Raw genomic sequence first — 27,001 nt, 5'->3', positions numbered from 1 at the left:
CGTCGGGTTTCACAATGGCTCCGATGGATTCACGCGTCGTGTCAAACATGTAGGAGTTACAAAAAAAAAAAGTAATAAACAAACCACCCCTCCTCACTGCCTTTTTTTTCTTCTTCTTCTCCTTCTTCGCAGCTATCTGCAAGCAAGGCTGTAACCTCCTCCAAGGGGGCTGCGCGGTGCCTGGAGGATGCACGTAAGTCAGCGTTTCCTCACCACGCTCGCACTGAATTTCACACCTCGGAAGGCGGCTTCCTGGTGAAGCGCCGTCCCCTGCCTGTTTCCAAGCCTTTCTGTCTCCATGCGAGGGCTGTGGGAGGGTGTGGCAGTAACAAGCAGCTTCAGTGTAAACCGTACTGTAAAATGTAGCATTTAGCCATGCGCTGCTTGCAAAACATACAGCGCGTCAAAATTTGATTTTGATTTGACAAACACTTTTTGTATGAGTTCGTACTTTTATTGAATACTGCAAATAATGCATTAATATGAAAAAATATCTCTGTGGTTGTTGCTTTGAATATAAGTAGCAGCAGGCTAGTTAGTAGCTGGATGGAGTGATGGGTTGCTTACTAGCTATGTAGCTGCTTTTAATGAATAAATAGCCTCGCTAACTTGCATGGCAGTTGGATAGCCTACGCTTACTTACTCTTATTTGCTAATGCATCTCTTGGTTAAAAGAGACTTAAAATGAATTCCCTAAGAGTGATGAAATCTTTCCAGAAGTTCAAAGGAGTAATTAGTAATAAATATCTGCGTACATAGCTGTTGTATACTAGATTGGTCTCTAAATATTCCATGCTATGAAATTAACTGTGGACTGTAACTGTATTCCAGCAGCCAATAACCATAGTCCCTGTTTTAAACATGCAATACTAAGCTGGTAATGATTGGCAGTGTTTGTCGTGAATGCTCAATGTGATTAATATGAGTGTTTAATTACAGAGAATGATTAATAGGCTGGATCATTTCTTCTGTTTTCATCCAGTGATATAATTATTCTGTTGCCAACTGATTTTAAATGAAATTCCTGCCTTCGGGCTCTGAAAGGGTAGGAAGTGAAGTGCAGTTCCTGATCCACAGAGGCTAGAAAGACTTCTTAGTTGTGCACTTCTTAGTTATCTTTCTTTGATATGTCGTGCAATCGTGACATTTCCTCAGTATAGACTTATTTCTTCACTGAAATAATTTTTTATACATTTTTTTCGCCTCGCATGCTAACACCTCCTCTGGCCGGTAGCGGTAGCTGTCAGTACCGTGGTGGCTGTTCATTCAGTTCAGTCGGTGAATGAGGGGTTCTACGGCTGCTGCGTTCAGTCCCTTCCAAAAATAACCGCACATTACTAGTCTCCCCGTTTGACGAGTTTGATGGCGCGGCGGCATGTTTGACCTCTCTGCGCATACTGATGCTGCGTAAATCATTGAGCTAGGTACTCTCTCAGCTCTCATAAGTGCTTCAGAGTTTTTCTGTTCTTCCACAGTTCACCCCCAGCGACCACTCTCATGTGCTGCTTTTTGTTTTGCCTTTAGCCTGGTACTTCACACTTTTGCCACTTTGCATTTGTGCTGGGAAAGTTTTGTATGACTTTATGCATGTACCGCTTAGTGTTCGGATGGGCGTGTTTGGTTGTGTGTCTATTCAGGCATGTTTTTGTCTGGGTTTATTTGTGTTGTTTTTGTGTATTTGTTTGTGTGTGTACGGTGCACGAGTCCTTGCTTTGTGTATACGTCAGTGTCATAAAAGACTGAAAAGCCTGGACTGCTTCCGCGTCACAAACTAAGAAGAGGGCAGACAGAGGAGGAGTTTGTGGGTTTAGTTATGGACTGGCTTTAGAGCATCTGACACTGTTGGGACATGGAACCCTTGGGTTAGATTTGTAATGGGAGTGGCAAGAGTGGGTGGTCCAACAGTCTCACTAAAGCAAAGATCTGAACATAGCAGACCTATATATTTTAACCCATCACACATCCACCCTTCAACAATCATTATTCTTACATTTGCAGCGAGAGATCTGAGGTTATTTTAAGCCCTATTATGCAAATGATTAAGTAACAAGTTGATTGTTTACTGGCTGAGGGGTGAAGGAGAGGGGGGGAGTGCCTTCCCCCACCCTATGTGGAACGGAGTCTGCATCCCCAGTCCCAAGAGCTATTGTTCCCCTTCCTGTTCCAGGGCTGCAAACAGGACTGTTTTTCATGCGGACTGTGTTTCCTTTCCTTAAACGATGTGCTGGGCCTGTTCTGCCTACGCCACCGTCTCCCATTATATCTTCCTGTCTTGGGCCTGTTTTGGCTGACGCTTCCCTGCCGCGAGTGTAGGAGGATCCACTTCCTCTCCAACAGGAAGTGTTGTGAAGCAACCCTGCTTCCTTGTCGTCTACCTGTCAGTTGGAGGGCTGCTTAGGTGAGAATTCCTCGGTCCACATTCTCGAAGGAGCACTGGCAGCACTAAGCCTTTAATCCACTATCATCTTCCATGCGCCCTCGCGCTCCTCCGCGTGCGCTCAGAATTCTTCGCCCTCGCGGCAGATGGTCACGTATGTGATTAGAGTTACAGTCTCCGTGTTGGAAATAATTTCCACTCATCGGTTTCCCCGCTCTGATCAGTTTGGAATCCCCAGTTGAAAGACTGGATTGGGGTGGTTAACAGTTAGAGCCGTGCTTAGCTTCGCTCCTGTAACCTGTTGGGATGGTATGCGCTATCCCAGAATTGGGAATTGTCTCGTTCTCTGGGTACGGCGGGAGTGTGGTGGAGTGATTATGTGCTTGGGTACAGTTAATCTACCCCACAACTCATGTGTTGCACTCCTGTTAGCTTCTGTTAAAAAGACCTTAAATACATTACTCACCCTGTTTCATGTTTTCAGTCTGGAAATGGATTTTGCAGTCTCACATACTTGTCGAAATTAGGGTCAAAACCTCTGAATGAAATTTCTGAGCATCATTTGTTATATTATGTTGTATTTATGGCTCAGAATGTTCAGTGGAACACCGAGCATCTGGCAAAGCAGTTATAAGAAGGTTGGCGATCTGTAAATTCCACCCAGGAAGACGCCTCCAAAAGTGGAGTGTTCTCCTTATCAGTTTCCCAAACAGGAAGTGGAGATGTGGTTATGTTTAGTACCTGTTAATGGAGGAAGTGACAAGGCCTAAGAGGAAGGAGTGACTTGCTTCCTTTCCACCAAAACATGGTAGCACGAATCCCACATAGCCACCTCCTTAGAAGGTAAACAAGCTGTACACCTATGAGTCTGCAGAGCGAGTGACGAGTTCTCCATCCATCCGAGACCCATAAAGAGGTGGTTTAGATGAAATGCCTCTTCAGCCAATCAGCTCTTATAATTCCTTTGCCAGGTTGTGTTTTACCATTTTGACTGCAAACCAAGTCATTAAACACTGGGAGGTATCGCCATGGGGATTTTGTGTGTGTGTGCCTTGTGCAAAAGTACATGCAAACTCAGGATTAAAAAAATAAAAAATTCATTGGCTTCTTGATGGAAATGCCAGAGGAATGTAATGTGCCTCAACACATGATCTTGTGTTGAATGAGTTATTTGTCAGCTTGGAACATAACATCCTTTTCCAAGAGTAAAACCTGGCGACCGATTAAGCCCAAAATTGCAACCGCATCTCAAGTTCACAATGGGCATTCACTCACTTTCATGCGATACCAGCAAGTTGTTTCCAAGCAACTACGGGCGAGCTGTGTTTTTTGGTGTAAATATATACACTCTCTTTTTGTCGACTGAAAAAAAAAAAGCTTGGTAAATATCTGAGGCACTTGGTTTCAGGGGGCTATTTTGGAGACACACAGTTGTTTTAAGGGGGAACTGCTGATGGGTCCTTGGGTGACTGTGATAGATGTGTTGCATATCCCATTCTGAGCATGTCTTTGTCTGTGCTCCCTCACAAACCATGTTCAGCTCCTTCCCGCTGTTGGTGCACTTCACCAAGAAGCACTCCTGCTCCGCCCCCCCCCCCCACCCCTTCCACCTCCCCACGCACACACACACCCCCTCGTCCCATTAGTCACACACCAGAACAGAACATTCCTTTGAAGTGCTCATGAAAGTTGAGAGCACCTAATTCCTCTTAATCTTATTTTATACTGTCTCGGGTTGGGACATCACTTGACCAGATTGTAGCGAATGCAGCGTGGCCTCTGTGCAGGGTTTGGGAGACCTCGCGTTTTCGACCGGCAGCTGGAGTTCGGCTGGGCCCGGCGCGCAGAAAAAGTGGCTTAAAATAGTGCGTAGAGAATTGACAAGACAGCTGGGGCCGGCCGTACCGCTGGCCTTGGAATAACAGAGTGCTGCCGTAAACCAACTGATTAGCTAACCCTTCACCGGCCCGCGCTCAGTCACCTCTCCCCCGGCCACGCGACATGGAAACAGGCTTAACCTTTGCCGCCTGGGAATGTCCCTTTCTTCTAAGATTAGGATCCGGGAGTCGGTGCTGGGCGCGGTCAAGACGGTCTTTTATTTGACGTTCGGTAGATAACCATCGGCGGTGCCCTCCCGGCGCTTCGGCCCAGGTGCACGGCCGCGGGGCGGCGCTTTGGCCCTGCTGCGGGACCCCGTCCTGATCTCTCTGCTCTCTGCGTCTCCCAGGTGTAACTACGGCTGGCAGGGCCCGTTCTGCGACGAGTGCATCCCTTACCCGGGCTGCATTCACGGGACCTGCTCCAAGCCGTGGCAGTGCAGCTGCGAGAAGAACTGGGGCGGCCTGCTGTGCGATAAAGGTGAGACGGTTTGACGCCGACAGGCGCGATGCTCTGTTGGCAATGGAGCATGGGAACTGTAGTTTAAACGTCTTAAGCGGGACACATGAAATGGAGTCTAGGAGTTAGTTCAGGTGCTGTAGTGCACGTCCACTGTTGCACTTGTAATCGGCGGCCGTAATGGGTGAATGAAGCAGCACCTGGAGTGGAACTCAGTAACCTGATCTGCGGGGAGCCCTTCATCATGGAGAGCTAGTGCGGACTAAATCCCGTGGAGGCTAAATCCTTTGGCTTCCTCTGTGTTTATTTATTTACTGTTTGTGCTGAGCCCCGCTCAAAAAGTCGCAGTGGGAATGCGTGGGGCGGGCAGTTGACCACAGAGGCCTTTGTGATGATTTATGGGCTGCTGTTCTGGCTGGGTGGGAAGGGGGATTAGCTACATGCTTGCTCTGGGGTAGGGTGGGGGTGGGGTCAGGGATGAGAACAGTGGACTAGGGCCCCGCTCACGGCAGATTTTGTGTGTGTGTGTGTTTAGATCTGAACTACTGTGGGACCCATCACCCCTGCGTGAACGGAGGGACCTGCATGAACACAGAGCCGGACGAGTACCACTGCGCCTGTCCCGACGGGTACTCGGGCAAGAACTGTGAGATCGGTGAGAGCCTGCCGTCGGCACCCAGAAAACCTCCCTCGGTGCCGGGGGGCCTCGGTTAGAGCCCCCAGGCCTTTCGTTCCCCATCCGGGGGGGCTCCTCTCTCAGCCGTCTGCGCGGGCCGCGGCGCTTCTGTCGCTAACGCACGCCCCGTCGTTTTGTGCTTTTCTTTTTTAGCGGAGCACGCCTGCGTGTCCAACCCCTGTGCCAACGGGGGCACCTGCCACGAAATACCGTCTGGGTTCGAGTGTCAGTGTCCGCCGGGCTGGGGGGGAGCCACTTGTGCCAAAGGTGAGTTCCCCCTCCCTGCCCTCCTCTTTTGTTGTTCCCCGGGAGCGCCGCTCGGCTGGCTCCCCGACGAACCCCGCACATCAAAGCCGCGCTCCCCTCCCCCAGTCGTGTCGAACCAGATGTACCCATTCACCGCGGGCCCCGCAGGAGGGCCTGCATGCTGGGCGCATCGCTCTAATGCTGGCAGGCCCTCCACACAGCGGGGTCCCTCAGCAGAATTCAGTGGAAGGGGCCGGGATTAAAGGGAAATGATACTGATCATGCAGATGAGGGGATTTGCATAATCTTTGCTGACTTTGAACCAACCTGTGTTTGGCTTTATAAACGCCACGGCCCGGTCACTGGTGCTCCATCTCATTCTGGGACGCTTGCTGGGTTTTTTCTTTTTCTTTTTTTTTTTGTTATTATAAACCCCTTGCCCCCGTCTGACCCCCCCCCCCACCCCCCCCCCCCCCCCCCCCCCCCCCCCCCAGCTCTGAGAGCACCACGGCACATCTGGGGCCGAGTCAGCATCGTCATGGCAACACAGGATCTTCTGGTGGAATTCCCCGCTATCCCACAACAATCCCCCCCCCCCACCCTCACCCAACCTCACCCCACCCCACCCCACCAATCCACAAGGGTGCTGCCTCCCCCCCTTTTCCCAGCGCTCCATTACAACACAATGTGCACGGGCAGGGTGGGCGTGGCCAGCTGCCGAACCGAACTCCTGTTTATCTGACGCTTCCCCTCCCCTCCTCTGACCGGGAGCTCTTCCCCAGAACGCAGTGTCTTTGTGCCTTCACCAGAAGTGTAAGGACTGAGGTTTAATCACTGTTAATCTGCTGGACCTGGATTATGCAAAGGGATAATCGTGTTACAGTGTGAAGTCAGAAACACGGTCTCACAAAAGTGTAAGTCTCTTATCTGGAGCACTGCCACTGGGTTAGTATAATAGCAGGGGATGCTCTTTCTTGAAGTAGCATTAAATGAAGTAGCTTTGTTTTAAAAGTATTAGATAAGCCGTGCCTGGGCTACCTCTAGGGCGCTGGGAGAAGCAGCTCACACACAAACACTCACACTCACAAATACACACACACACACACACTCACACGTACGTACACACGCAGACACGCACACACACACACACACACACACACACACACACACTCACACGTACACACACGCAGACACGCACACACACACACACACACACACACAGGGTCTGGGCAGCCTTTGTGTGGCATAATAGCACCTATTTCAGCATTCTGAATGCAAAATGTGAATGTGTGAATGTGCATTAGAAACGGTGTCAAACGCTTGAATATTCCACTTCCATTTCCATTTAGATTTTATCGCCTGGAATCGCTCCAGTTTTATCACTCCAGTTCTATTAAATGGAGCTTCACGTGCCTCTGATGACATTTTATATTTGAGGAGAGGCATGTCCTCAGTTGTCAAGGCACATGACTGTGTATATATGTGCTGTATATGTGTGTGCGCGTGCAGGGCAGTGACAGTGTTTTGGTGTGTATTTCAGACACGGACGAGTGTGCCTCTAACCCCTGCGACAAGGGCGGGACCTGCATAGACGGCGAGAACAGTTTTGAGTGCCTCTGCCCCCCTCAGTGGGCTGGGAAGACCTGCCAATTAGGTAAGACCAGGGAGGAGCCCTCCTGCTTGGACACACAGGGTTGTGAAATGGCTCGTGTTCTAATGTCAGACTAGAGTGTTGATTGCATGTTTTATTTAATGTGTTCCTTAATCATATGCCAGCCAATGGACCGGCTCGCTTTTTGGTGTGCACCCCCCCCTCCCCCCTCACCATATTAAGCCCATATTGCCACAGAGTTCTAATTTGAACTGGCTGCATGGAGAAAGCTGGATATTATCTGCAACCCGATACCGGCGACTTGAGTAAAGCTATAAATAATGCACGGCCTGGCAACTGCTGGCCTTGGGACTAAATTTAAAACGACGGGGGGTTATCTTTGGGTACGGACCGGGGGAGAGGTGGGGCGGAGGAGGGGGAAGGCATTTTCACTCGGGTCCTACCCCAGGGCACAATTTGCGGAGGAAGCGGAGCTGGAGAGGAAACGCTTTATAACCTGTAAACAAGCTCAGGGATAGATTCAAAACCGGGGCTCGGCTTACGGGCCGAGCTCTGGGCCCGTCTCCCCTTACAGCCATTAGGCACTACCTGAACACCAGCGTCCGGTTTCATAGAGAGGACAGGTGCGCCTCAGGGAAATGATTTGCACATTGATGCACCCTCCTGAATATTTTAAGCCCTAATAAGCGTGAGGTCTTTGATGGGCTTGGAGGGCTCGCCGCCCCCTTCTCTGTTTTTCTATAGAAAATGAGCTCCTGTTTCCCAGCTGCTGGTATGCCTGAGACTCTAATGAGATTTGAGAGAATAATTCATTCAGGAGGGGGTGGGTAGGTTGGTGAAAGGAGGGGTGGGGTGGGGGGGGGGGGGGGTGGGGGGGGGTTTAGGGGGGAAAGGTGTATCGCCCTGCTGGAGCTTCTTTGAATGGGTTCATCGAAAGTTGACGGGCCTGCTCTTGGAACAGCAGTGATGCAGGAGAGACATGGTGTCGGTGTTCAGTGTCGGTGTTCAGCGGTGCTCTGTTGACCCTCGCTGTGGTGCTGCCTGGTGGTGGTGGCTGGGGACGCTGGTACTCAAGCCTCTCTCTCCCTCTCTGTCTCTCTCCCTGTGTCTCTCTACTTTACAGATGCTAATGAGTGCACTCTCACTCCGAACCCTTGCCATAATGCTTACTCTTGCAAAAACTTAATTGGTGGATATCATTGTGACTGCTTACAAGGATGGGCTGGACAAAACTGTGACATCAGTCAGTATCAGTTGTTATCGTGCCACTATCTTCTTGCTCAAATCTTTGGGCAGAGCCTTCTCCCTCTGTTCTAGCTGAAGCTTGCTTTCGATAGATGCCAAATTCTTATGTGGCTGAATTGTACATCAATTCCTATGTCTGACAAGGCAACAGCATTTGTTAAAATGCACTGCTTAGCAAGTGGGTTTTCGCTTTACAGAAAAATCACGTTTCAGTCTTTCAGGGGAATTGTGCAATTGTATAACCAGGCAGCTTTAGTGCATGCGATTAACAGCACCGTTTGTCCGGAGTTCTCGCAACTAAATGGGTGTTTTCCTTCTGAGCGTGCATGTAGTATGTTCTGCTAGTGCATGTCTGACTGCATGCCTCGTGTGACTCGTAGACATGTGTGCGTAATTGACCTGTCATGAAAAAGCTATCCTCTTACCCCGACCACAGAAATAAACGCCTGCCACGGACAGTGCCTGAACGGAGCGGCATGCAAGCCGGACAAGGTGGGTGTGGGGCGGCTTTCCGGGGGGCACTTCCGAATCGTTCGCACGGCCCGCTGGAGGAAAAAAAAATCCTTCCAGAGCCGGAGCCTTGTCATGGGCCCGGGCTGGGGTAGCTCCTGGGGTAACGTTCGTTTTGCGTCTGTCCGAACAGGAGGCGCACAGGGGCTACCGCTGCGTGTGCCCGCAGGGCTTTGTGGGCATACACTGCGAGATCCAGTCGGACTCCTGCGCCAGCAGCCCGTGCCGCAACGGCGGGCAGTGCCACAACGTGGTGGGCAGCTTCGTCTGCGAGTGTCTGGAGGGCTTCTCCGGTGCCACGTGCGAGGTGAGTACGGGTTCGGGCGGGGCGGGGCGGGTGAGGCCTGTCTCTAGGGGGGGTGCAGTGCCCCGTGTCAGACAAGCAGGTTTTCTCTAAGTGCTCGACCTGGACTCCTAAAGGACCGTACTGTGGGTAAACACGGTTGGGATCCAGGTTTGGCCGCCTCCGGCTCGCATGCTTATCGGAGGTGCGTTTCTGAATATCAGGGGTGAATATCAGGCTGCAGTCCTCCTTGTAACAACAGCTGTGTGTTTATAAAAAGGCTCAGATGTGTGGAAAGTACTGATCGAGGTCCAGGCGCTTTGGCGCGCTACTCGAGCTAAAAATAAGGCTGTAGTGGATGAAGTAACTCTTATTTGGGACAGTCTGGCCCGCTTCCCATTCGATGCCCAAAAAAAGAGAGCACGCCCAGTAGAATCAGTGCGCGTTCCAGTGGGAGCCGCGCTAGCATTTCTGAACTGGAGGTGAAAGACTGACCGCCGTTTGTTTTTCTGTCCCTGCGTCTGGCGGACGTAAATGTGACTTTCGCGGCGGGGCCTTCCCTGGAGCCACCGGACGCAGTGCTCGCTTTCCCCATTGGGAGTCTGGAATGGGGACAGCTAAGAGACAGGGAGCTTCAGTTTGAATTAGAATCAGACATACAGAGACAGAAAGAGAGGCCTGCATCACATTCTTTGTGTTAAACAGAGGTACAGGTACGGTAACTGACAGTTTAAAAAAAAAAACCCAGAGTGTGAGACACATGGGTCGAACCCATCAGCTCTCTGAGAGTGACAGATTGCCGACAGAGCTGGTATTGCCTTAAATGGTAATATGCACATTGGTGGTTTATGTGTTGGAAGGGCCTTGTTTAAGTTAGAAATTTTTCCTCTTAATGAGCTTCATAAAAGCTGCACAGATGGAGAAATATGAGCAAATGGGTGTTCGTAGCTGCAGAGCCCTTCTCTTGTACTTGGTTAAAGGGGACGTCGTTTAAAAAGAAGACCCTCCTGAAAAAGCAACGTATTCAGACCGTGTGCCTTGCGCGGGCTTTGTGATAAGCAGCTGGACTGTATCCCTCCTTCCCTGCTCCCCCTCTCTTCCTGGGCCTGCTCATCTCCTCAGCAATATTAGGCTTGGTTTTTAGAGAAGCTAAGGAGTTTAGGTGTAAGATGTGATGCAGGTAGCTTTCTTTTAATGCGCTTATGGGTAGAAGCTACAGAGCTTCCTGCTGAACTTATCTGCTTGTTTAATCAGGATTTGAGCTCCAGGTCCCAGACTGAGGTCCCAGCCCCCCCTCCAATGCGTTCTCTCCCTCTCTGCAGGTGAAGTCTAATCCCTGCAGCCCCAACCCCTGCCAGAATAAGGCTCAGTGCCACAGCCTCATGGACGACTACTACTGTGCCTGTCCTGAGGACTACGAGGGCAAGACCTGCTCTGACCTCAAGGACCACTGCAAGACCACCCCCTGTGAAGGTGCGCATTATCATTGGCCCATTTCCCTGTCACTCATGTCGGAGCTCTCCTCTGTTCGCTTGATTACGCCCCCCCTGCCGAGAGGCTCCGTCTCTGAGGGGCCTCGTCTCATTGTTGCTTCGCTTTGTTTCGCAGTGATTGACAGCTGCACCATCGCCGTGGCGACCAACGCCACAGAGGAGGGTGTGCGGCACATCTCGTCCAACGTGTGCGGCCCCCACGGGCGCTGCATCAGCCTGCCTGCCGGAAACTTCACCTGCTCCTGCGAGCAGGGCTTCACCGGGATCTACTGCCACGAGAGTACGTCCTCGGCTCTTACTGAGCAGGCGAAGAGCGAAGCCTGTCACGTCTGTCATCATCTCATCATCATTATCATCATCATCAGAGTCGCGTTTACTCAGGCTCTCTCTCTCCCCCCCTTTTTCAGATATCAACGACTGCGTCTCCAGCCCCTGCAAGAACGGGGGCACCTGCATCGACGGGGTCAACTCCTTCATGTGCTTCTGTCCTGATGGGTGGGAGGGCGCCCTCTGTGACCTCAGTGAGTCCCCCGTCCGTCCTCGAACCCGAACCTAAGCTAGTCTCGCCTCTCGCCCCTCTTTCACTTCTTCACTCGCGCTGTTCTTCTCCGTCGCAGACGTGAACGAATGCGGCCGCAACCCGTGCAAGAACAACGGCCGCTGTGTGGACCTGGTGAACGACTTCTACTGCGAGTGCCTGGACAACTGGAAGGGGAAGACCTGCCATTCGCGTGAGTCATGGCTGCAGTGCGGCCGTTGGTACTGTGTGGCGCTAGCCTTTGGGGCTGTTACCTGTGTTTGTTTAGGCGTGTGTCTCTGTGGCTAATGTTTCCTGTGTCTCCTCAGGTGAAAGCCAGTGTGATGCCAGCACTTGCAGTAACGGGGGGACTTGCTATGACCACGGAGATGCCTTTCGCTGTGCCTGCCCCCCAGGATGGGGTGGCAGCACCTGCAACACAGGTGAAAGCTCTTATCATATCTTTTTCTTTTGAGTCTGTACTTGTATTCTAATGCCTTACCAATTATATTCTCCATGATAAATGACTATCCCTCGTCTTTAAAGTGAATATTGCCCAGCCGTGTTCTTCAGTAATACCCTGATGTATCCCTTGACTTCCCGCTAATGCACTGCTATGGCTAGGGGCTGTAAGTGTACGTGCTAAAAACCAGCTGTAACTCCTTTCCCCCCTCTCCTTTTCAGCTAAGAACAGCACGTGCGCGTCGGGCCCCTGCGAAAATGGCGGGACCTGTGTAGGAGGGGGCAACGCGTTCACCTGCATCTGCAAGGATGGCTGGGAGGGGCCCACGTGCACACAGAGTAAGGCCCGAGCTCCCGCTGCCTGTCAGGCCTCTGCAAGAGCCTGCCTGCTCCGCGCTCATAGCTCATGGGCACGGAGAGACACTCCCACTTCACTCCTACTTTCCCTTTTGATCAAAGTGTTTTCTAAAATGGGTGTTTCTCCTTCCTCCCGGCCTATGCAATAGAGCGTATGTCGCAGCAGCAGAAAGAAATAAAACTATTTAGTGAGGTAGAGCCCATGAATTCAGGACCTGACTTGTTAGAGACTGAAAGTGTAGCTTGCGAATGACTCCTCTTTCTCTGCCTTTCTCTCTCTCTCCCTCTCTCTTTCTCTCTCTCTCGCTCCCTCCCTCTTTTTATCTCTCTGTCTCCCTCTCTGGTTCTGTCTCTTCTCAGTGGAAAATAAGACAGCTTCTTTTTGTCTGATTGTATCTAAAATGCGTGTTCGGCATTAGTACAGGGCTCGGGGACTGCGTGACGCATGGTTTTCCAGGGACCCGTCTTATTTGCAGAACTGCTTCCGATGATGCAGCCGCACCCCTCTCCCAGTACACTGACAGATCTAATAAGCTTTTGATAAAGTTAGGCAGAGGAAGATGATCAGAGCCAACAGAAAGCATCTGGGATCAGACTGACAGCGACAATGATCCATCGGTGATTAGACGCCATAGCATACTGCTTAATACGCAATGTTATGTCAGTGTCTGCAGATATAGTACATTATGTAAAGCATTTGAACCCTTTCAAATACACCCTTTGAAAGGAAAGAATGTTAAAGTGAACCCTAAGGGCGTTGAAAATCTACACAGCCGTGGGTCTTATGACACTACTCTCGCCTTCTGTTCTGTTCAAGGAAAGGCGCTTGATCAAACTTTTTAAATCCGTGTGAATTAATGAAAGTTGAGCAGTTAATCAAAACGCACAGAGGAATGTTCCAGTGCTGTCTGACATGTGTCTCATTTTTCTTTCCCATCTCCGCAGACACTAATGACTGCAACCCTCACCCCTGGTAAGTAAGTTCAGTTAAACAAGTCTTTATGTCCTCTAGCGCACGGGTGGAAATCCTGCCTTTGTGTAGGCCTGCCTGCCTGCGCTGGTGGCGGTTTTGTTGTTCTGCCTCCGTTCTGTTCCTCCTCCCTCGTCTGAACAATACCAGACCTGAATAGTCCAAAGGCATCCACTTTACTGGGCATCATTCCCAGAGCTAGTGTAGGGATTGTGAAAACTAAAAAAAAAAAAAAAAAAAAACAGGGAAGATGTCCCTAAATCATCTTGAAATGTGACAGCTTGGCGACCTAGGATCCTATTAATCAGAGGCCGACTTGACAAAGAGCCACTACCCTTAAAGAGATTCCTTCAATGAGTGGCAGAGGGATTAGCGTTGGGGGGTGGGTGGTTGTGGAGGGGGGGGGGGGGGTGAAGCACCCCTTCTCCTATTCTTCCTGGTTGACCCTGAGAGCATGGGGCAGTGGTGGGGGGAGGAGGGCACCCCAGCATGGGGACGGGGGGTATTTGCATATGAAGGGTGGATATTGATGAGTGGAATAAGCCTTTTTGATTCCTCTCCTCGCTTCGTATGTGATGGCATGACAAGCGCAGATCGAGCTGTGTGGTGTTTGGCTGTAACTGGTCTCCCGTCTCTGTTACCTGTGCAGCTACAACGGTGGCATCTGTGTGGATGGAGTCAACTGGTTCCGATGCGAGTGTGCCCCCGGTTTCGCTGGGCCAGACAGCTAGAGTTAGGGTTACAGCTAGGGTTAGGGTTAGGGTCACAGCTAGGGTTAGGGTTAGGGTGACAGCTAGGGTTAGGGTTACAGCTAGTGTTAGGGTTAGGTTTACAGCTAGGGTTAGGGTTAGGGTTACGGCTAGGGTTAGGTTTACAGATAGGGTAGGGTTAGGGTTACAGCTAGGGTTAGGGTTAGGGTTACAGCTTGGGTTAGGGTTAGAGTTAGGGTTACAGCTAGGGTTAGGGTTACAACTAGGGTTAGGGTAACAGCTAGGGTTAGGGTTAGGGTTACATCTAGGGTTAGGGTTACAGCTAGGGTTAGGGTTATGGTTAGGGTTACAGCTATGATTAGTCTTAGGGTTAGGGTTACAGCTAGGGTTAGGGTTAGGGTTAGGGTTGCTGCTAGGGTTAGGCTTAGGGTTAGGGTTACAGCTAGGGTTAGGGTTATGGTTAGGGTTACAGCTAGGGTTAGGGTTAGGGTTAGGGTTACAGCTAGGGTTAGGGTTAGGGTTAGGGTTGCTGCTAGGGTTAGGCTTAGGGTTAGGGTTACAGCTAGGGTTAGGGTTATGGTTAGGGTTACAGCTAGGGTTAGGGTTAGGGTTAGGGTGACAGCTAGGGTTAGGTTTACAGCTAGGGTTAGGGTTAGGGTTACAGCTAGGGTTAGGGTTAGGTTTACAGCTAGGGTTAGGGTTAGGGTTACAGCTAGGGTTAGGGTTACAGCTTGGGTTAGGGTTAGAGTTAGGGTTACAGCTAGGGTTAGGGTTACAACTAGGGTTAGGGTAACAGCTAGGGTTAGAGTTATGGTTAGGGTTACAGCTATGATTAGGCTTAGGGTTAGGGTTACAGCTAGGGTTAGGGTTAGGGTTAGGGTTACAGCTAGGGTTAGGGTTAGGGTTAGGTTTACAGCTAGGGTTAGGGTTAGGTTTACAGCTAGGGTTAGGGTTAGGGTTACAGCTAGGGTTAGGGTTACAGCTTGGGTTAGGGTTAGAGTTAGGGTTACAGCTAGGGTTAGGGTTACAACTAGGGTTAGGGTAACAGCTAGGGTTAGGGTTACATCTAGGGCTAGGGTTAGGGTTACAGCTAGGGTTAGGGTTATGGTTAGGGTTACAGCTATGATTAGGCTTAGGGTTAGGGTTACAGCTAGGGTTAGGGTTAGGGTTGCTGCTAGGGTTAGGCTTAGGGTTAGCGTTAGGGTTAGGGTTAGGGTTCGTGTGAGCCACTTCCCTTAAAGAGATTCCTTCAATGATTGGTAGAGGGATTAGCGTTGGTGGGTGGGTGGTTGTGGAGCCGGGAGGGGGGGGGGGGGAGGGGGGGGGGGATGGGGTGAAGCACCCCTTCTCCTATTCTTCCTGGTTGACCCTGAGAGCATGGGGCGGTGGTGGGGGGAGGAGGGCACCCCAGCATGGGGACGGGGGGTATTTGCATATGAAGGGTGGATATTGATGAGTGGAATAAGCCTTTTTGATCCCTCTCCTCGCTTTGTATGTGATGGCATGACAAGCGCAGATCGAGCTGTGTGGTGTTTGGCTGTAACTGGTCTCCCGTCTCTGTTACCTGTGCAGCTACAACGGTGGCATCTGTGTGGATGGAGTCAACTGGTTCCGATGCGAGTGTGCCCCCGGTTTCGCTGGACCAGACTGCCGAATCAGTAAGCACAGGGTGGGGGGGTGGGGTGGAAATGGGGGGGGTGGGGTATATGACCTTTGGGGCTGGGGTGGGGGTGGCTTGTTACCAGAGCCCAGATTAGATGGCATCCCCTGACCTTTTGACCTGTCCAATGAGCGGAGGTCAGCTGTAACCCCAAACGTACCAGTTGAATTATTCATTGACCCCCAAGAATCCTGTCTCTTCTTAGAGTAGAGGGGGGTGCTTTGTTCACTTCAGTCTTTTTCTGTTTCATTCTTTCTGTCTTTGACACGCACTTCTGAGAGGGGAAGTGCTCACAACAACAGAGGAGATTTACATTTTTGCTTAGTTTCCTTTTTTGAACCGCTCTGGATATAAACGTGAGGGGTCCCTTAATGTCACCTGACCCTTGTGCGCACACCATAAACAATGGGCTACATTTTCTGCTGCATTTCTCTCTGGTTTAAACATCAAATGTGCGTCTTTACCTTACTGATCAATCTTTAGTCTCCACAAGCGATCGTTACGCATGCCCAGCCTATTAGCAGGCCGGTGACGGTTAAAGTTGCTACAGGGCCGCGGCAGGGTTCAGTGTGAGAGTGCGCTTTGTGAAGCGTGCGTTTTGTTTGTTAACCGCCAGTCTCTTCTCTCCATAAACCAGACATTGATGAATGCCAGTCGTCCCCCTGTGCCTACGGCTCCACCTGCATAGACCAGATTAACGGCTTCCGCTGTGTTTGTCCTGTGGGCCGGGCCGGGCCTCGCTGCCAAGAGTGTGAGTGCCACTTTATGCACTGGCAGTGCTAGCTGTGGGGGAGGGAGGGGGGGTCACTGTATTGAATAAGACCTTGGAAATAGCTCTGAACGTGCATATGCTCTAGTTCTCCAAAGCAGATGCCCTGATTGGCCAGCTGATTTTAGATTGTCTCCGTGGCCTGTGTTTAGTTCAGTTCCTCTGTAGCCGACCTGGTCCCTCTGGAGCACGCTGCTCACTGTCTGGTTTTGTCGTGCAGTTATAGGCGTTGGGAAGACGTGTCGCTACGCCGGGCTGCAGTTTCCACACGGCAGCCGCTGGGAGGAGGAGTGCAACAGCTGCCAGTGCATGAACGGAAACGTGCAGTGCAGCAAGGTAGGCTTGCTCCACCCAACACACAGCTGCCAGTGCGTGAGCGGAAACGTGCAGTGCAGCAAGGTAGGCCTGCTGCTTCCAACACACAGCTGCCAGTGCGTGAACGGAAATGTGCAGTGCAGCAAGGTAGGCCTGCTGCTTCCAACACACAGCTGCCAGTGCGTGAACGGAAACGTGCAGTGCAGCAAGGTAGGCCTGCTGCTTCCAACACACAGCTGCCAGTGCGTGAACGGAAACGTGCAGTGCAGCAAGGTAGGCCTGCTGCTTCCAACACACAGCTGCCAGTGCGTGAACGGAAATGTGCAGTGCAGCAAGGTAGGCCTGCTGCTTCCAACACACAGCAGCCTTGGTGTAGACCTCCAGAAATTCTCCTGTCACTTTCGTAGAGCTTCACTATAAACTGAAATTGCGGACAAATTCCAGCGATGATTCAGTTTTTCAAATTTGCACTCCTTTGGCCAACTCCTTTGATCTTGTTTGGTTACTCAGCATTGGATATTGTTTGACTTGTGTCATTATAGAAGCTGGTTTAATAGTTGTTAAACAATCCGGAAAATGAAAGTCAAGTTATGACGAGCATGTGTGTGTGTGTGCGTTCGTGTGTGTATACATATTTTAACATGCATTTTAATACTACTTACAGATTATTAGTAATAGCATGACAGAAACACTAATTACAACATTAAGTGACAATGTGTATCTTTAGTTTTTAAAAAGCTGCCCATATGAGGTGTGCTGTTTATCATTGGTCAGTGACGTCAGAATGAGCTGTCCTGAGCTGCCTCTGTTGGCTCTGTGATTTTGGTGCCTCCAGGCTCATGCGTTTCTAGTTTCCCCATTCCACATAGATATGTCTGGAGGTTAGTGCCTCTGTACATTTAATCTGTTCCTATTTATTGTTAGGCACCATAAACTAGTCCATCAGTCAGTAAGCTTAGCTTGTCTTTGTACGCCAGTGACTGAGTGTGTATAAATGGCTCTGACCCCATTACTGTATGCCTGCAGGTCATGTGTGGCCGTCGACCATGCCTTCTGCAGAGGACGTCGGGGCAAGAGCGCCACCAGTGTCCCGCAGGCCAAGAGTGCCAGGAGCACAACTTCCTGACCTGCTTCTCACCCCCGTGCCACCAGTGGGGCATCTGCTCTTCGGCCGACCCGTCGCCCCCCATCAACACCAAGTGCGAGCCGAACACCGGGTACCTGGACAACAGCTGCGCCAGGATCACGCTCATCTTCAACCGAAACAAGGTTCCACTGGTGAGAGCCCAAACGTGCACGCTCTCCGTGTTTCAGATCCGTTCCACCGTAACTCACGTCAATATAAATCTTCTCGCATTTTTGAAATGGACCGAACTGCCTTGCTCTGGGAATACGTCCCACCGCTGAATACTTCTGAAGTCTATTCAGTGTTTATGAGGCCAGGTTTTCGTTATGTTGGGCAACAGAATCAAAGCCATGTGCTGGCGTGCCTTTAGCGGTGATGCCTGCTGCAAACCAGCACGTCGTGCTGCAAAGCCTTCGGATTCTGCAGGCTCACGCTTGCACTTCTGTCTGTGTGTGCCGACCACAGGGAACAACGGTGGAGAACATCTGCACGGAGCTGAGGTACCTGCCCGCCACTCGAACCCTGGCCAAGGACCGCTCCCTGCTGCTGCTCTGTGACCTCTCCTACTCCAACCCAGATGCAGTGGAGGTGGCCATTGTAAGTATTCAGCACTGGCTGCTCAATAAAGCACAGTCTGGGTCATGCTGCTGTCTGCCTACCCTCTTTTCTATTGCACCTGAAGACTTTCACAGTATTAAATAATCCACTTTATTCATCATCATCAGTGGGTATTAAAGATCAGAAATACAATTGGGGCCTTTTTTTCATTCTAAATGTCCCATCTGACTGATGGATCCGTCTGCTTCTGCATGTTCCAGGGGCAATGTGTGGTATTTTAGAAACCTTTAAGTAAAATGCTTAGATCTCTGATTGTGAGTTCAGGTAATAAACTATCCTGAGCCGTTCTTCATCTTTATTTATTTATTTATTTAACATTTTCACCACATCTGTTTGACATTTAGTTTCTTTTTGAATACCTTGTGCATCTCTGCCTTGCGCACATATGAAAGTCTTTGCTCTGACAAGTTTAGTTTGGCCACCCAAGCTCTCTGCTTGGAAACTGAAACACAGGGGACATTAGCAGCTAGAGTGCATAAATCCTTTAATGGATGGAAATTTGATTTCCCCATGACTCTGTATGTTTTGTGATTCGCCGGAGAGGAGTGGTACCAATTACTGTCCTTTAGCTGAATGGTTTCGGGTTTAATGAGGCTCACTTGACTAACCTGCAGTATGCTCAAGACTGAACGGTAACATTTGCCCACGATGCTGGAACCTACCTCAGCCATTATTTAGTCATTAGTCGAGATCACATCTCACAACGATGCATTTTAAGCTTGGTTTACTTAGAACGGCCGAGTGAACCTACAGTATGGGGTAGGCTCTTACCTTACGCGCGCGGGGGGGGGGGGGGGTGTCGTGAGACGCGTGCAATAGGAAGATCTCAAGCGAGCGAGGCTCTGCTTTCCAGGCCCTTGTTTCGACATGCCTTGTGGAGCCAGATCCACCATGGCGTGTGAGCGAAGATGGAGGTGACTCACGAAACAGCCAGCTCTGAAATAGCTGCCTTCGGGCTGCGCAAGTCAGACGCGGCTTCTTTATATCGCTAACTGAACTCGAGAGGTTGCGGCAAAAAGCGACGCGTCGCATCGTTGCTCGTTCAAGGGCCTCTGAAGCCCAACGGTGAGGTCGCTGGCGAAGCCCTCGTAGAGTCTCGCTGCGCTGGCGTGCTTGAGCGCTGATAGGCCCGACTGACACCCCGCTGGCATTCCCCCCTTTTTGTCTCTCCCTTCCAGTCCTTCGAGCAGAATGAGCAGGATAACAGCCTGATCCAGGAAGCTGCCAGCACCATCATCAACACGCTGTACAAGAGCCACAACAGCACCGTCATGCTGGCCGTCATCGAGGTCAAGGTGGAGACGCAGGTCATGCCGAAATCAGTGGGTAAGTGAGGGCCTAAATGAGCCCGGGGGCCAGCCTCCACCTTGGGGCCTCCTGGCTGAGAGGCCTAATGACAGATCAGGTCATTTTAAAGACCCGTTTTAAGAGCAAACGCTGTGCTGACTCACCACACTGTTCACCTGAAATGAGCCAAACTCAGCTGCTGTGATATCTGTATATGGACAAGATTTGTGTGTGTGTGTGTGTGTGTGTTTGCTTTTGTGGAGGGGGATGCAGAAGAGAACTCATTTTTGATTACGTAGATGAAAACCTGCAACCTACCAGTCCTTGATTTCCCTAGATACATTGGTGTCATTCCTCATCTCAACAGCTTCTGCTGTTGTTTCTTTCAGTTTAAAAGTGTGACAGGAACAGTATGCCCTTTAATGACTAAATAGAAAGTGTGAATGTTTGTGGTGACCCCAGGGGTATAGAATAAGGAGTTGGCTCTGGATATTGGAGAGTGAGGTTTAATTAATCATACTGCTTCGGTACATACACTTTACACATATAAGCCCCTGATGTTGTGTTGTGAAAGTTGAGTTTCCAATTAACCAAGTGCACCTGCACCACATGTAAGAGCATTAGGTACAGGGACATGAAAAGTATTCAATGAGGAAGCAAATAGAGGACAGAATTCTAAAATTGTATAGATTTATTATATCGACCTAGCACAGTATGTTAAATGTTTGATCTCACCTTTATTTAGGGTTAACATTTTTAGGACTAGTTGGAACTGTTATTTCCTGTGAAATATGGCAACGTTATTCTAAAGCAGACGTGATGAAGATGTGTTTGCCTTGGCTATAATAGCTTCAACAAAACAGTATTTAATATGATTCATGGAATAAACAATGAAGTTTTGACATACCACCTCTTAATAAAACAACAGCTCTCGATGCCAGGTGCAGGTATGTGCTCTGTGGACATGCTCTTTACTTTTGACTGTGGTCTTCTTATGAACTGCGATTACACGTAGAACGAATGAACAGTAAGCCCTAGGTCTTGTGCTGGTGATGGAGTTTTAGGGAGTCTGATAGACTCTTTTGTCCCCTCTCTCTCTCTTGCACAGATTACCTGGTACCTGTGCTGTGCGTGGTCTTTAGCCTGCTGTGGATCTTCTGCATCATCATCTGCATCTGGTGGACCCGCAAGCGGAGAAAAGAGCGGGAAAGAAGCCGGGCGCCGGTGGAGGAGAGCGTCAACAACCAGTGGGAACCGCTGAAGCCCGGCCGCCAGCAGCACAAGGACAACAGGGACATTCAGTACGAATGCAAGAAGCTCATGTCCTCCTCCGACAGGACTTGCGACGGGGGGGAGGAAGAGGAGGACGAGGAGGAGCTGGAGCTGGAGGAGGGCATGGAGGTCGACAAGTGCCCCTCCCACAAGTACTCAAAGACTGCGGTGCAGGCCAAAGAAGTCATCTGCACTACGCGCAGCTCCCCGGTCAAGCGACCCCACCGGACCACCAACAGTCCCAAGGACAACCGCTGTAAAAACGTCAACGCTGCCAACGTCAGCCAGGAAATCAAAGACCACTACGTATGAACGAGCGAACGAGGGACGAGGGGGCATTCAAACAAAGAATGAAAGCCTCCATCTCTCCGCGCTATTTCAGACAAAGAGTTAAAAAAAAGTTATTTTTATTATTTTTATTTTTTCTGTCTGTAAATTATTTGAGGCTCTGCGACGAAGCAGAGAAGATTCTCTTTTTGATATTAGCATTATTTTCTATGTTCGGCTATTGCAAAAAACAAAAACAAAAAAAACGGCATTTCTTTTTACCAGGGAGTTTGAGGCCTGATTTTGCGACGTACTGTTAAAAATTTTTAAAAAGGAAAAAAAAAAAAGCCGTAAAAAAAAAGATATTTGTACAAAGATGTTTTTTTGTTTACAGGTAATTCATGTTTTTTTTAACGGGAGGGCCCTCTCCAAGCGTATTGTGTGGAATGGGTTTCCGAGCGACGTGCGGAATCCTGTGAGGACTGTGAGGAATCGTTGAATGGCAGCTCTTTACTTTACATCACGCATCGTACTACTGTCGGTCTTCTCTGGCCCGAATCTGCCTTACCAAGCGCACAGCTCCACAAAGCGGGACGACCTGTGTGACTGAAGTGGCCTTTTTTTTCTTTGTCGTCTTCTCTAAGCCTGTACAAGGATTTCAGTATTTGTGTTGGTAGCAAGTGCCTTTGGAGCCCTTTGTTTTTCACCGTCAGACCCTATAATTAGCAGTCAAACAAAGGGAAAGATGTCCTTTCAGAATTCTTTTTCGTATAACCATAAAGGTATTTGATCAAAAAAAGAGAGAGAAAAGAAACATTGTATATATGTACATATTAAAGGAATCGCTGTGTATATTTGAAGTTAGTAACTTAAGACAAGTCACACTTTTTTATTATTGTTATTATTATTAATATTATTTTGTTTTTTTTTTTACAATGCCATTCCTTTTATTTATGTCAGTTGACAAAGGCAGGTTTTAACAGTTAAGAAACAGTATCCCACTTTACCTTAAGAGCATTAATATAATCATTGATCATCATTTTTTTTTGTCTGCTTTACTTTAAATGAAAAATAACACTAAGAGATTGTGTAACGTATGGCGACATGTTTGTTTGCTTCTCCAGTTGGGGGGTCCCCTGTCCCAAACTGAGGCTTATGTTTTTCAAGACATTTGTGGAAGTTCCTAACGAATGCCTTAGGTGTGGCCGCTTGCCCCACTTAATTTACTTTGTGAATACTAGTATGTCAAATTTTGTGATACTATGTATTAGTGCATCATATTTCTGCTTTGAATTTAGGCTTAATGAAGGGAACAATTTTTTGTTGTTGTCAAGCTTTTGTGTTAGTGCTGTTTCTGCACAGCAGCAGACTGGGAAACATACAACGATTGAAACAAAGTGGATTACCTCAAACAGTAGTGGATTTTATTTTGTAATGTTTAATATTGCAACTCTTGGAGAAGAGTCTTGTTTCAATATTTGAGACAATGCAAAATCAAAGAATGAAAAAAAAACACTACCCATATTAGAGCCGGTAAACAAAGATTTGTTTGGGAAAAAGAAAAGAAAAGAAAAAAACGGGGAGAAATTTGAATGTGCAGAAAAATTGTAATTATTTTGTACAAAAAGTTGCTTTGCAAAGTCATTTGGTTCGTTTAGTGGAATTTTGTTTGTTCTTAGAAATAAATCAAACTATTTATTAAAGCATTTTATAACAATGTCATTCGAAAGCCTTCTGTGGACTGGTGTTGAGTATTACAAGACATGAATAGTACAAGAGTTAGCATACATTTTCTGGGCTGGCCTGTGCCTTTTACATATTGTGTGCTTAGCTAATTATTTATTTTAAGCAAATATTCCAACACCAGACTTCCAAACACCTTAGTAACATGCCATTCTTTATTTCAAACCTGTAGTAAAAAGGACATTTTGTATTTTCAAATAGAGTAAAATATGTCAAATGTGTCTGTCAGTTTTGAAATAGCTGTAATAAATTTGGTTTGGAGTTTGTTCAATACTTTTCGATGTTCTGGTCTTGCTGTACAGAGACCTGCAGCCGAGGGTGAGGAAGGGACCAGACTGCCGCTGTTAGGGTCAGATCAGTTCAGATTCAGACCAGGCTGTGGCTCTGGCTCTCCTCTTGCGGGCTGACTGGTGTGCTACCGGTAGAGCTCCTGGCTTCATCTGCTGTTCATGTGTAATGGGACATTTATGAGTTTTTACGCTGTATAGGGCCCGTATCCCCTGGGTTCTCTGATGCTAATGGACGTGCCCTTCGATGGAGCGAGGACTGACTTTCAAGTCAGGGGGGGGTCACTTCAAAACCACAACTGCTCCCATAATAAACTAATCCATGAAAAACTTATGATTGCTGCAGTACTGAATGCAGGCAAGTTCAAATACACACACACATGCACATGCTCACACAAGCACGCACACGCACGCATGTGAGAAAATCGTAATGTGTTAAAATTTTGATATGCTAAAAAGATTTGCACTTTTGCCCATTTTAGACTGTCATAAACACTAGCCTAAAAACCTGCGCCTATATCAAGCCATTCAGGTCATTTTCGAACGCATGCAATGTACAAATGCCCCAAAGAGACCATTAAGGGAAGCCATGCCTTCCTGTCAGTTCCTCTTTCCTGTTAACGGTCATCTCGCACGATCATAAAACCGTTACAATGGACCCCGGAAAAGAGGAGCGCAAATTTGAAATCTGGGATATCGGATGTCTCTGCAGCAGCATCTGTATGCTGTAGTGTGCATTATCACTGACCTACTTGTATGCAGTACAATAAGAGATGGGGGGAAGCACTGAACCCTGAGCTGCTCTCTCTGCTCTGTCTACGGCATGCGGTTGAAAGCCAACACCAGATTCCAGGAGTATCTTGGGAGTAACAACGGTCGAGAGCGTCTGACCAATACAGATTTCCTGTCTGTTGTATCTTACGTTTATAACGTCTCCTGTGGAATCCCTGTAGCTGGGGCATATCTGTTTCATCTTGTGTAATTGTTTGGCAGTGTTGCACATAAACTATTATTATGTAGTTATAAGTGAGTAAAAGTAACATATAATATAAAATGTCTGTTTGATATAGGAACCTCTGGTGGCTGTGTCACTTTGTTGGAGGTGACGGGGGGTGGGGGGTAGGGGGGGGGACATACTTCAACATTTTTATAATAATAATAATAATAATAATAATACTTTTGAAGTATGTTGCTTCTAGAATGCTGGATGGGAGTCATTCACACACATCCAGGTATAATGGGGAAGATTAAATGCATTGCAGTGTGGTTAATAATGAGTCATTTCAGTACACAGTCATAGACCATGAAAATGAGAACATTCAAGAAGAATCTGTCTGAATAGCTGTTCACAGCTTAAACATTTTTAAGTGCAGGACTTGCAGTAGTACTTTAAATTGCATTGGCTTCACATTTAATTTGGCAATATGTCAGGTGAAACTGAATTGAATTGTGAAACACTTGTTTCTTTCTTTGGTCTTCCTATGAAAGCATGGTCACTGGTAAACCAACAGGACATCTACTGTAGCAAAAAGGTAATTATATTGTTGAAAATGCTCTTCCAACTTGTTAGTAGGACTTATTGCTTCTTGTTTAAAAAAATTAGCCCATGCATAGTAGAAACAAAACAAAACCAAAACTGTGTGCCATCATGATGGTTTATGAATGCTGCTGATAAGAAGCAACTTTTTAAAACCCTGATTAGTGTGGAAACGCCGACCCAGCCCAATGCCTGCTAGTGTGTTTAATGTCTTGCTAGACAGAAACTTGTGGTTTACAGCTCGCTGACAGAAGCCACGTTCCTACTTGTTGTGGGAGCGGGAGACCGGCAGAGACGCATCTTCTCACTCCGTGTTCCTTTCGCTGCGGAATGTGCGAAGCCGTGCAGCGCCGGGGCGCCGCTTTCCGAACGCGCAAGTCTGAACCGCGGCATCTGTTCGCCACATTTGTGTTCAGACCGGTCTTCCCCGCAGGTCTGAAAATCATTTTGATTGTCTGTTCCGTTTAAGGAATTCACAACACTGCAAGCGATAAACCGTAACACAATGTAGATAATTAACATTTCAAAACATTGTCTGTAAACAGAAGCACAGAAGCTGGCATGAGAATCATTGATACTGTTAATTATGTCCTCGTTCTAGACTTTGAAAAGAGCAGAATGACAGAATGCAGTTACATTTTTCAGTTTCTTTTCATGTTTTTTTTCACTTTTTGTTCTTCATTTATGCTGTGCTTGCATCAGTATGTTGTTCTGAATACATGTCGACCAGCACGTTTCTATGTGAACCATTCAGCCCTTATCTGATAAAATCTTGATGGAGAGACTTGGTTTTTATTGCTCAATTAGTGAAAAACAGGCCACAGACTCTTTATCATTGTCTTGATAAATTCACTGCCTGAAGGACATTATATTACAAAATAAGATGATTTTTGATCTTTAACCTCCTGAGACAAGGAAATTTATTGTAGTCCCCTGTAGGGGACATGAGTCTCTTGTCTTAATCTCAAGAACCACATATTCTATTATAATGAAACCTACAAATTATTATCTTTGAATATATATGTATATATAAATATATATATATTTAAAAAATATATATATATTTTTATCATTCAAGACACTAAAAAATAAAACAAGTAAACTTTTTTTCTGTCAGGATTCAAAAGTTTATGAATACAGCCATTGCAAAATTATTATGAAACAAGTCTGGAGAAGACTTGAGTAGCCCTTCTTTACTTCTAAACTTAAAAATTAATTTTGGGTTGATTGTTGGCCTGGAGCACGATGACACACAAAAAAGATCTGTCCGGCCCAGGAGAGAGGTTGCCGAAGTTCTGCAGGCGAGCTGCTCGCTATCTTTGCCATCTTTAGTTGTAGAGGATGCAGTCAGTTGTAGTGGAATGAGCCCGTGGCGGAGTCCTGCAGTAGCGAAATAATGAATGGGCTCAGCCTACTGCCTTCAACATTCCAGCAAGGAGCAGCACAGGAGTACAGAAGAACAAGGTTCTTATAAAAGTGCACTACTCATTACTTACAGTACTCTCAGTGACATTATGTGTGGAGGTCTCTACATCTTGCATATTCATTTTTATTCACTTTGATGTATTTTCATTCAGAGCTGGCCCTAGGATTGTGTTGGCCCTAAACAAGAATGTTGCTGTAGCCTCAAAGTGTTCCAACATAAATCAGTAAATTCCTTTTTAAAAAAAACTTGAATTGTGTGGCCCAGGGATAGTCGTGGCCCTAAATAGCTGCATAGAGTATTTTGTCCAGCAAATTCTCAGGGTGAAATCAATCAAAGATTTGATTAATTCCTAGCTAGCAACTACTCTTCTCACTTGTCCTTGTGTTTGGTGTTTGGTGTTTGGTGTTTGTACAGTGTTTTCTCTGTTTTAATGGCATTCTCATTTAATACCACAAGTTCAATGAAACAGTGATGAATGGAACATCAGCAAGCTCAGCAATCTTAGTCACTGTAGCTCTTACTGTGTGTCCCAACCAACATCCCTGTGTCACTGTAATCTCTGCTTCTTGTGATGGTAGCCAAAATAATGGCAAACTGGGCGTGCCAAGCATTTTTCTACATAGCCACCGAGCATTCTTGGATGTAAATGGTTTAATTAACTAATTAAGGAACCACACCTGCGTGGAGGCTTCTGCACAAAACGTTCTGTCTTTTTGTTTACATTATTTTGACAGGTAACTGAATCGCATATAATTGTAATAAATGTGGAAACCAAGGAATACTGTTTTATCCTGGCTATTATCTTGAAAAATAAGACATTACACCATTAAAAGAAAATACAAATAAATATCTCAAGAAACCGGCAATATGGGCATTTTGTCTCATATTTTGCTCTTTTA

At 47.8% G+C, this 27,001-nt stretch overlaps 1 protein-coding gene across 2 annotated transcripts in view; it reads left to right on the top strand.

The window, feature by feature from the left end:
* Positions 1–23,125, top strand: part of LOC118207967 (protein jagged-2-like) — a 45,046-nt gene extending 21,921 nt beyond the window's left edge. The window contains exons 5-26 of one of the 2 annotated variants that reach the window (XM_035382197.1): positions 133–193; positions 4,605–4,735; positions 5,250–5,369; positions 5,544–5,657; positions 7,177–7,290; positions 8,372–8,491; positions 8,930–8,985; positions 9,137–9,310; positions 10,609–10,759; positions 10,895–11,059; positions 11,187–11,300; positions 11,397–11,510; positions 11,626–11,739; positions 11,981–12,097; positions 13,061–13,088; positions 15,368–15,453; positions 16,093–16,206; positions 16,445–16,560; positions 17,566–17,817; positions 18,131–18,262; positions 19,462–19,609; positions 20,679–23,125. In XM_035382197.1, coding sequence (XP_035238088.1) covers positions 133–193; positions 4,605–4,735; positions 5,250–5,369; positions 5,544–5,657; positions 7,177–7,290; positions 8,372–8,491; positions 8,930–8,985; positions 9,137–9,310; positions 10,609–10,759; positions 10,895–11,059; positions 11,187–11,300; positions 11,397–11,510; positions 11,626–11,739; positions 11,981–12,097; positions 13,061–13,088; positions 15,368–15,453; positions 16,093–16,206; positions 16,445–16,560; positions 17,566–17,817; positions 18,131–18,262; positions 19,462–19,609; positions 20,679–21,154 — 3,017 coding nt within the window. In that variant the 3' untranslated portion in view covers positions 21,155–23,125. The remainder of the gene's footprint in view (positions 1–132; positions 194–4,604; positions 4,736–5,249; positions 5,370–5,543; positions 5,658–7,176; positions 7,291–8,371; positions 8,492–8,929; positions 8,986–9,136; positions 9,311–10,608; positions 10,760–10,894; positions 11,060–11,186; positions 11,301–11,396; positions 11,511–11,625; positions 11,740–11,980; positions 12,098–13,060; positions 13,089–15,367; positions 15,454–16,092; positions 16,207–16,444; positions 16,561–17,565; positions 17,818–18,130; positions 18,263–19,461; positions 19,610–20,678) is intronic. The other variant, XM_035382204.1, reaches the window with a different exon arrangement.
* Positions 23,126–27,001: the final 3,876 nt, after the last annotated feature.

Source organism: Anguilla anguilla, chromosome 1 (genome assembly GCF_013347855.1).
Source record: "Anguilla anguilla isolate fAngAng1 chromosome 1, fAngAng1.pri, whole genome shotgun sequence".
Lineage (NCBI taxonomy): Eukaryota > Metazoa > Chordata > Actinopteri > Anguilliformes > Anguillidae > Anguilla > Anguilla anguilla.
Note: the sequence above shows the minus strand (reverse complement) of the source record. Positions and strands in the feature narration are given on the sequence as shown.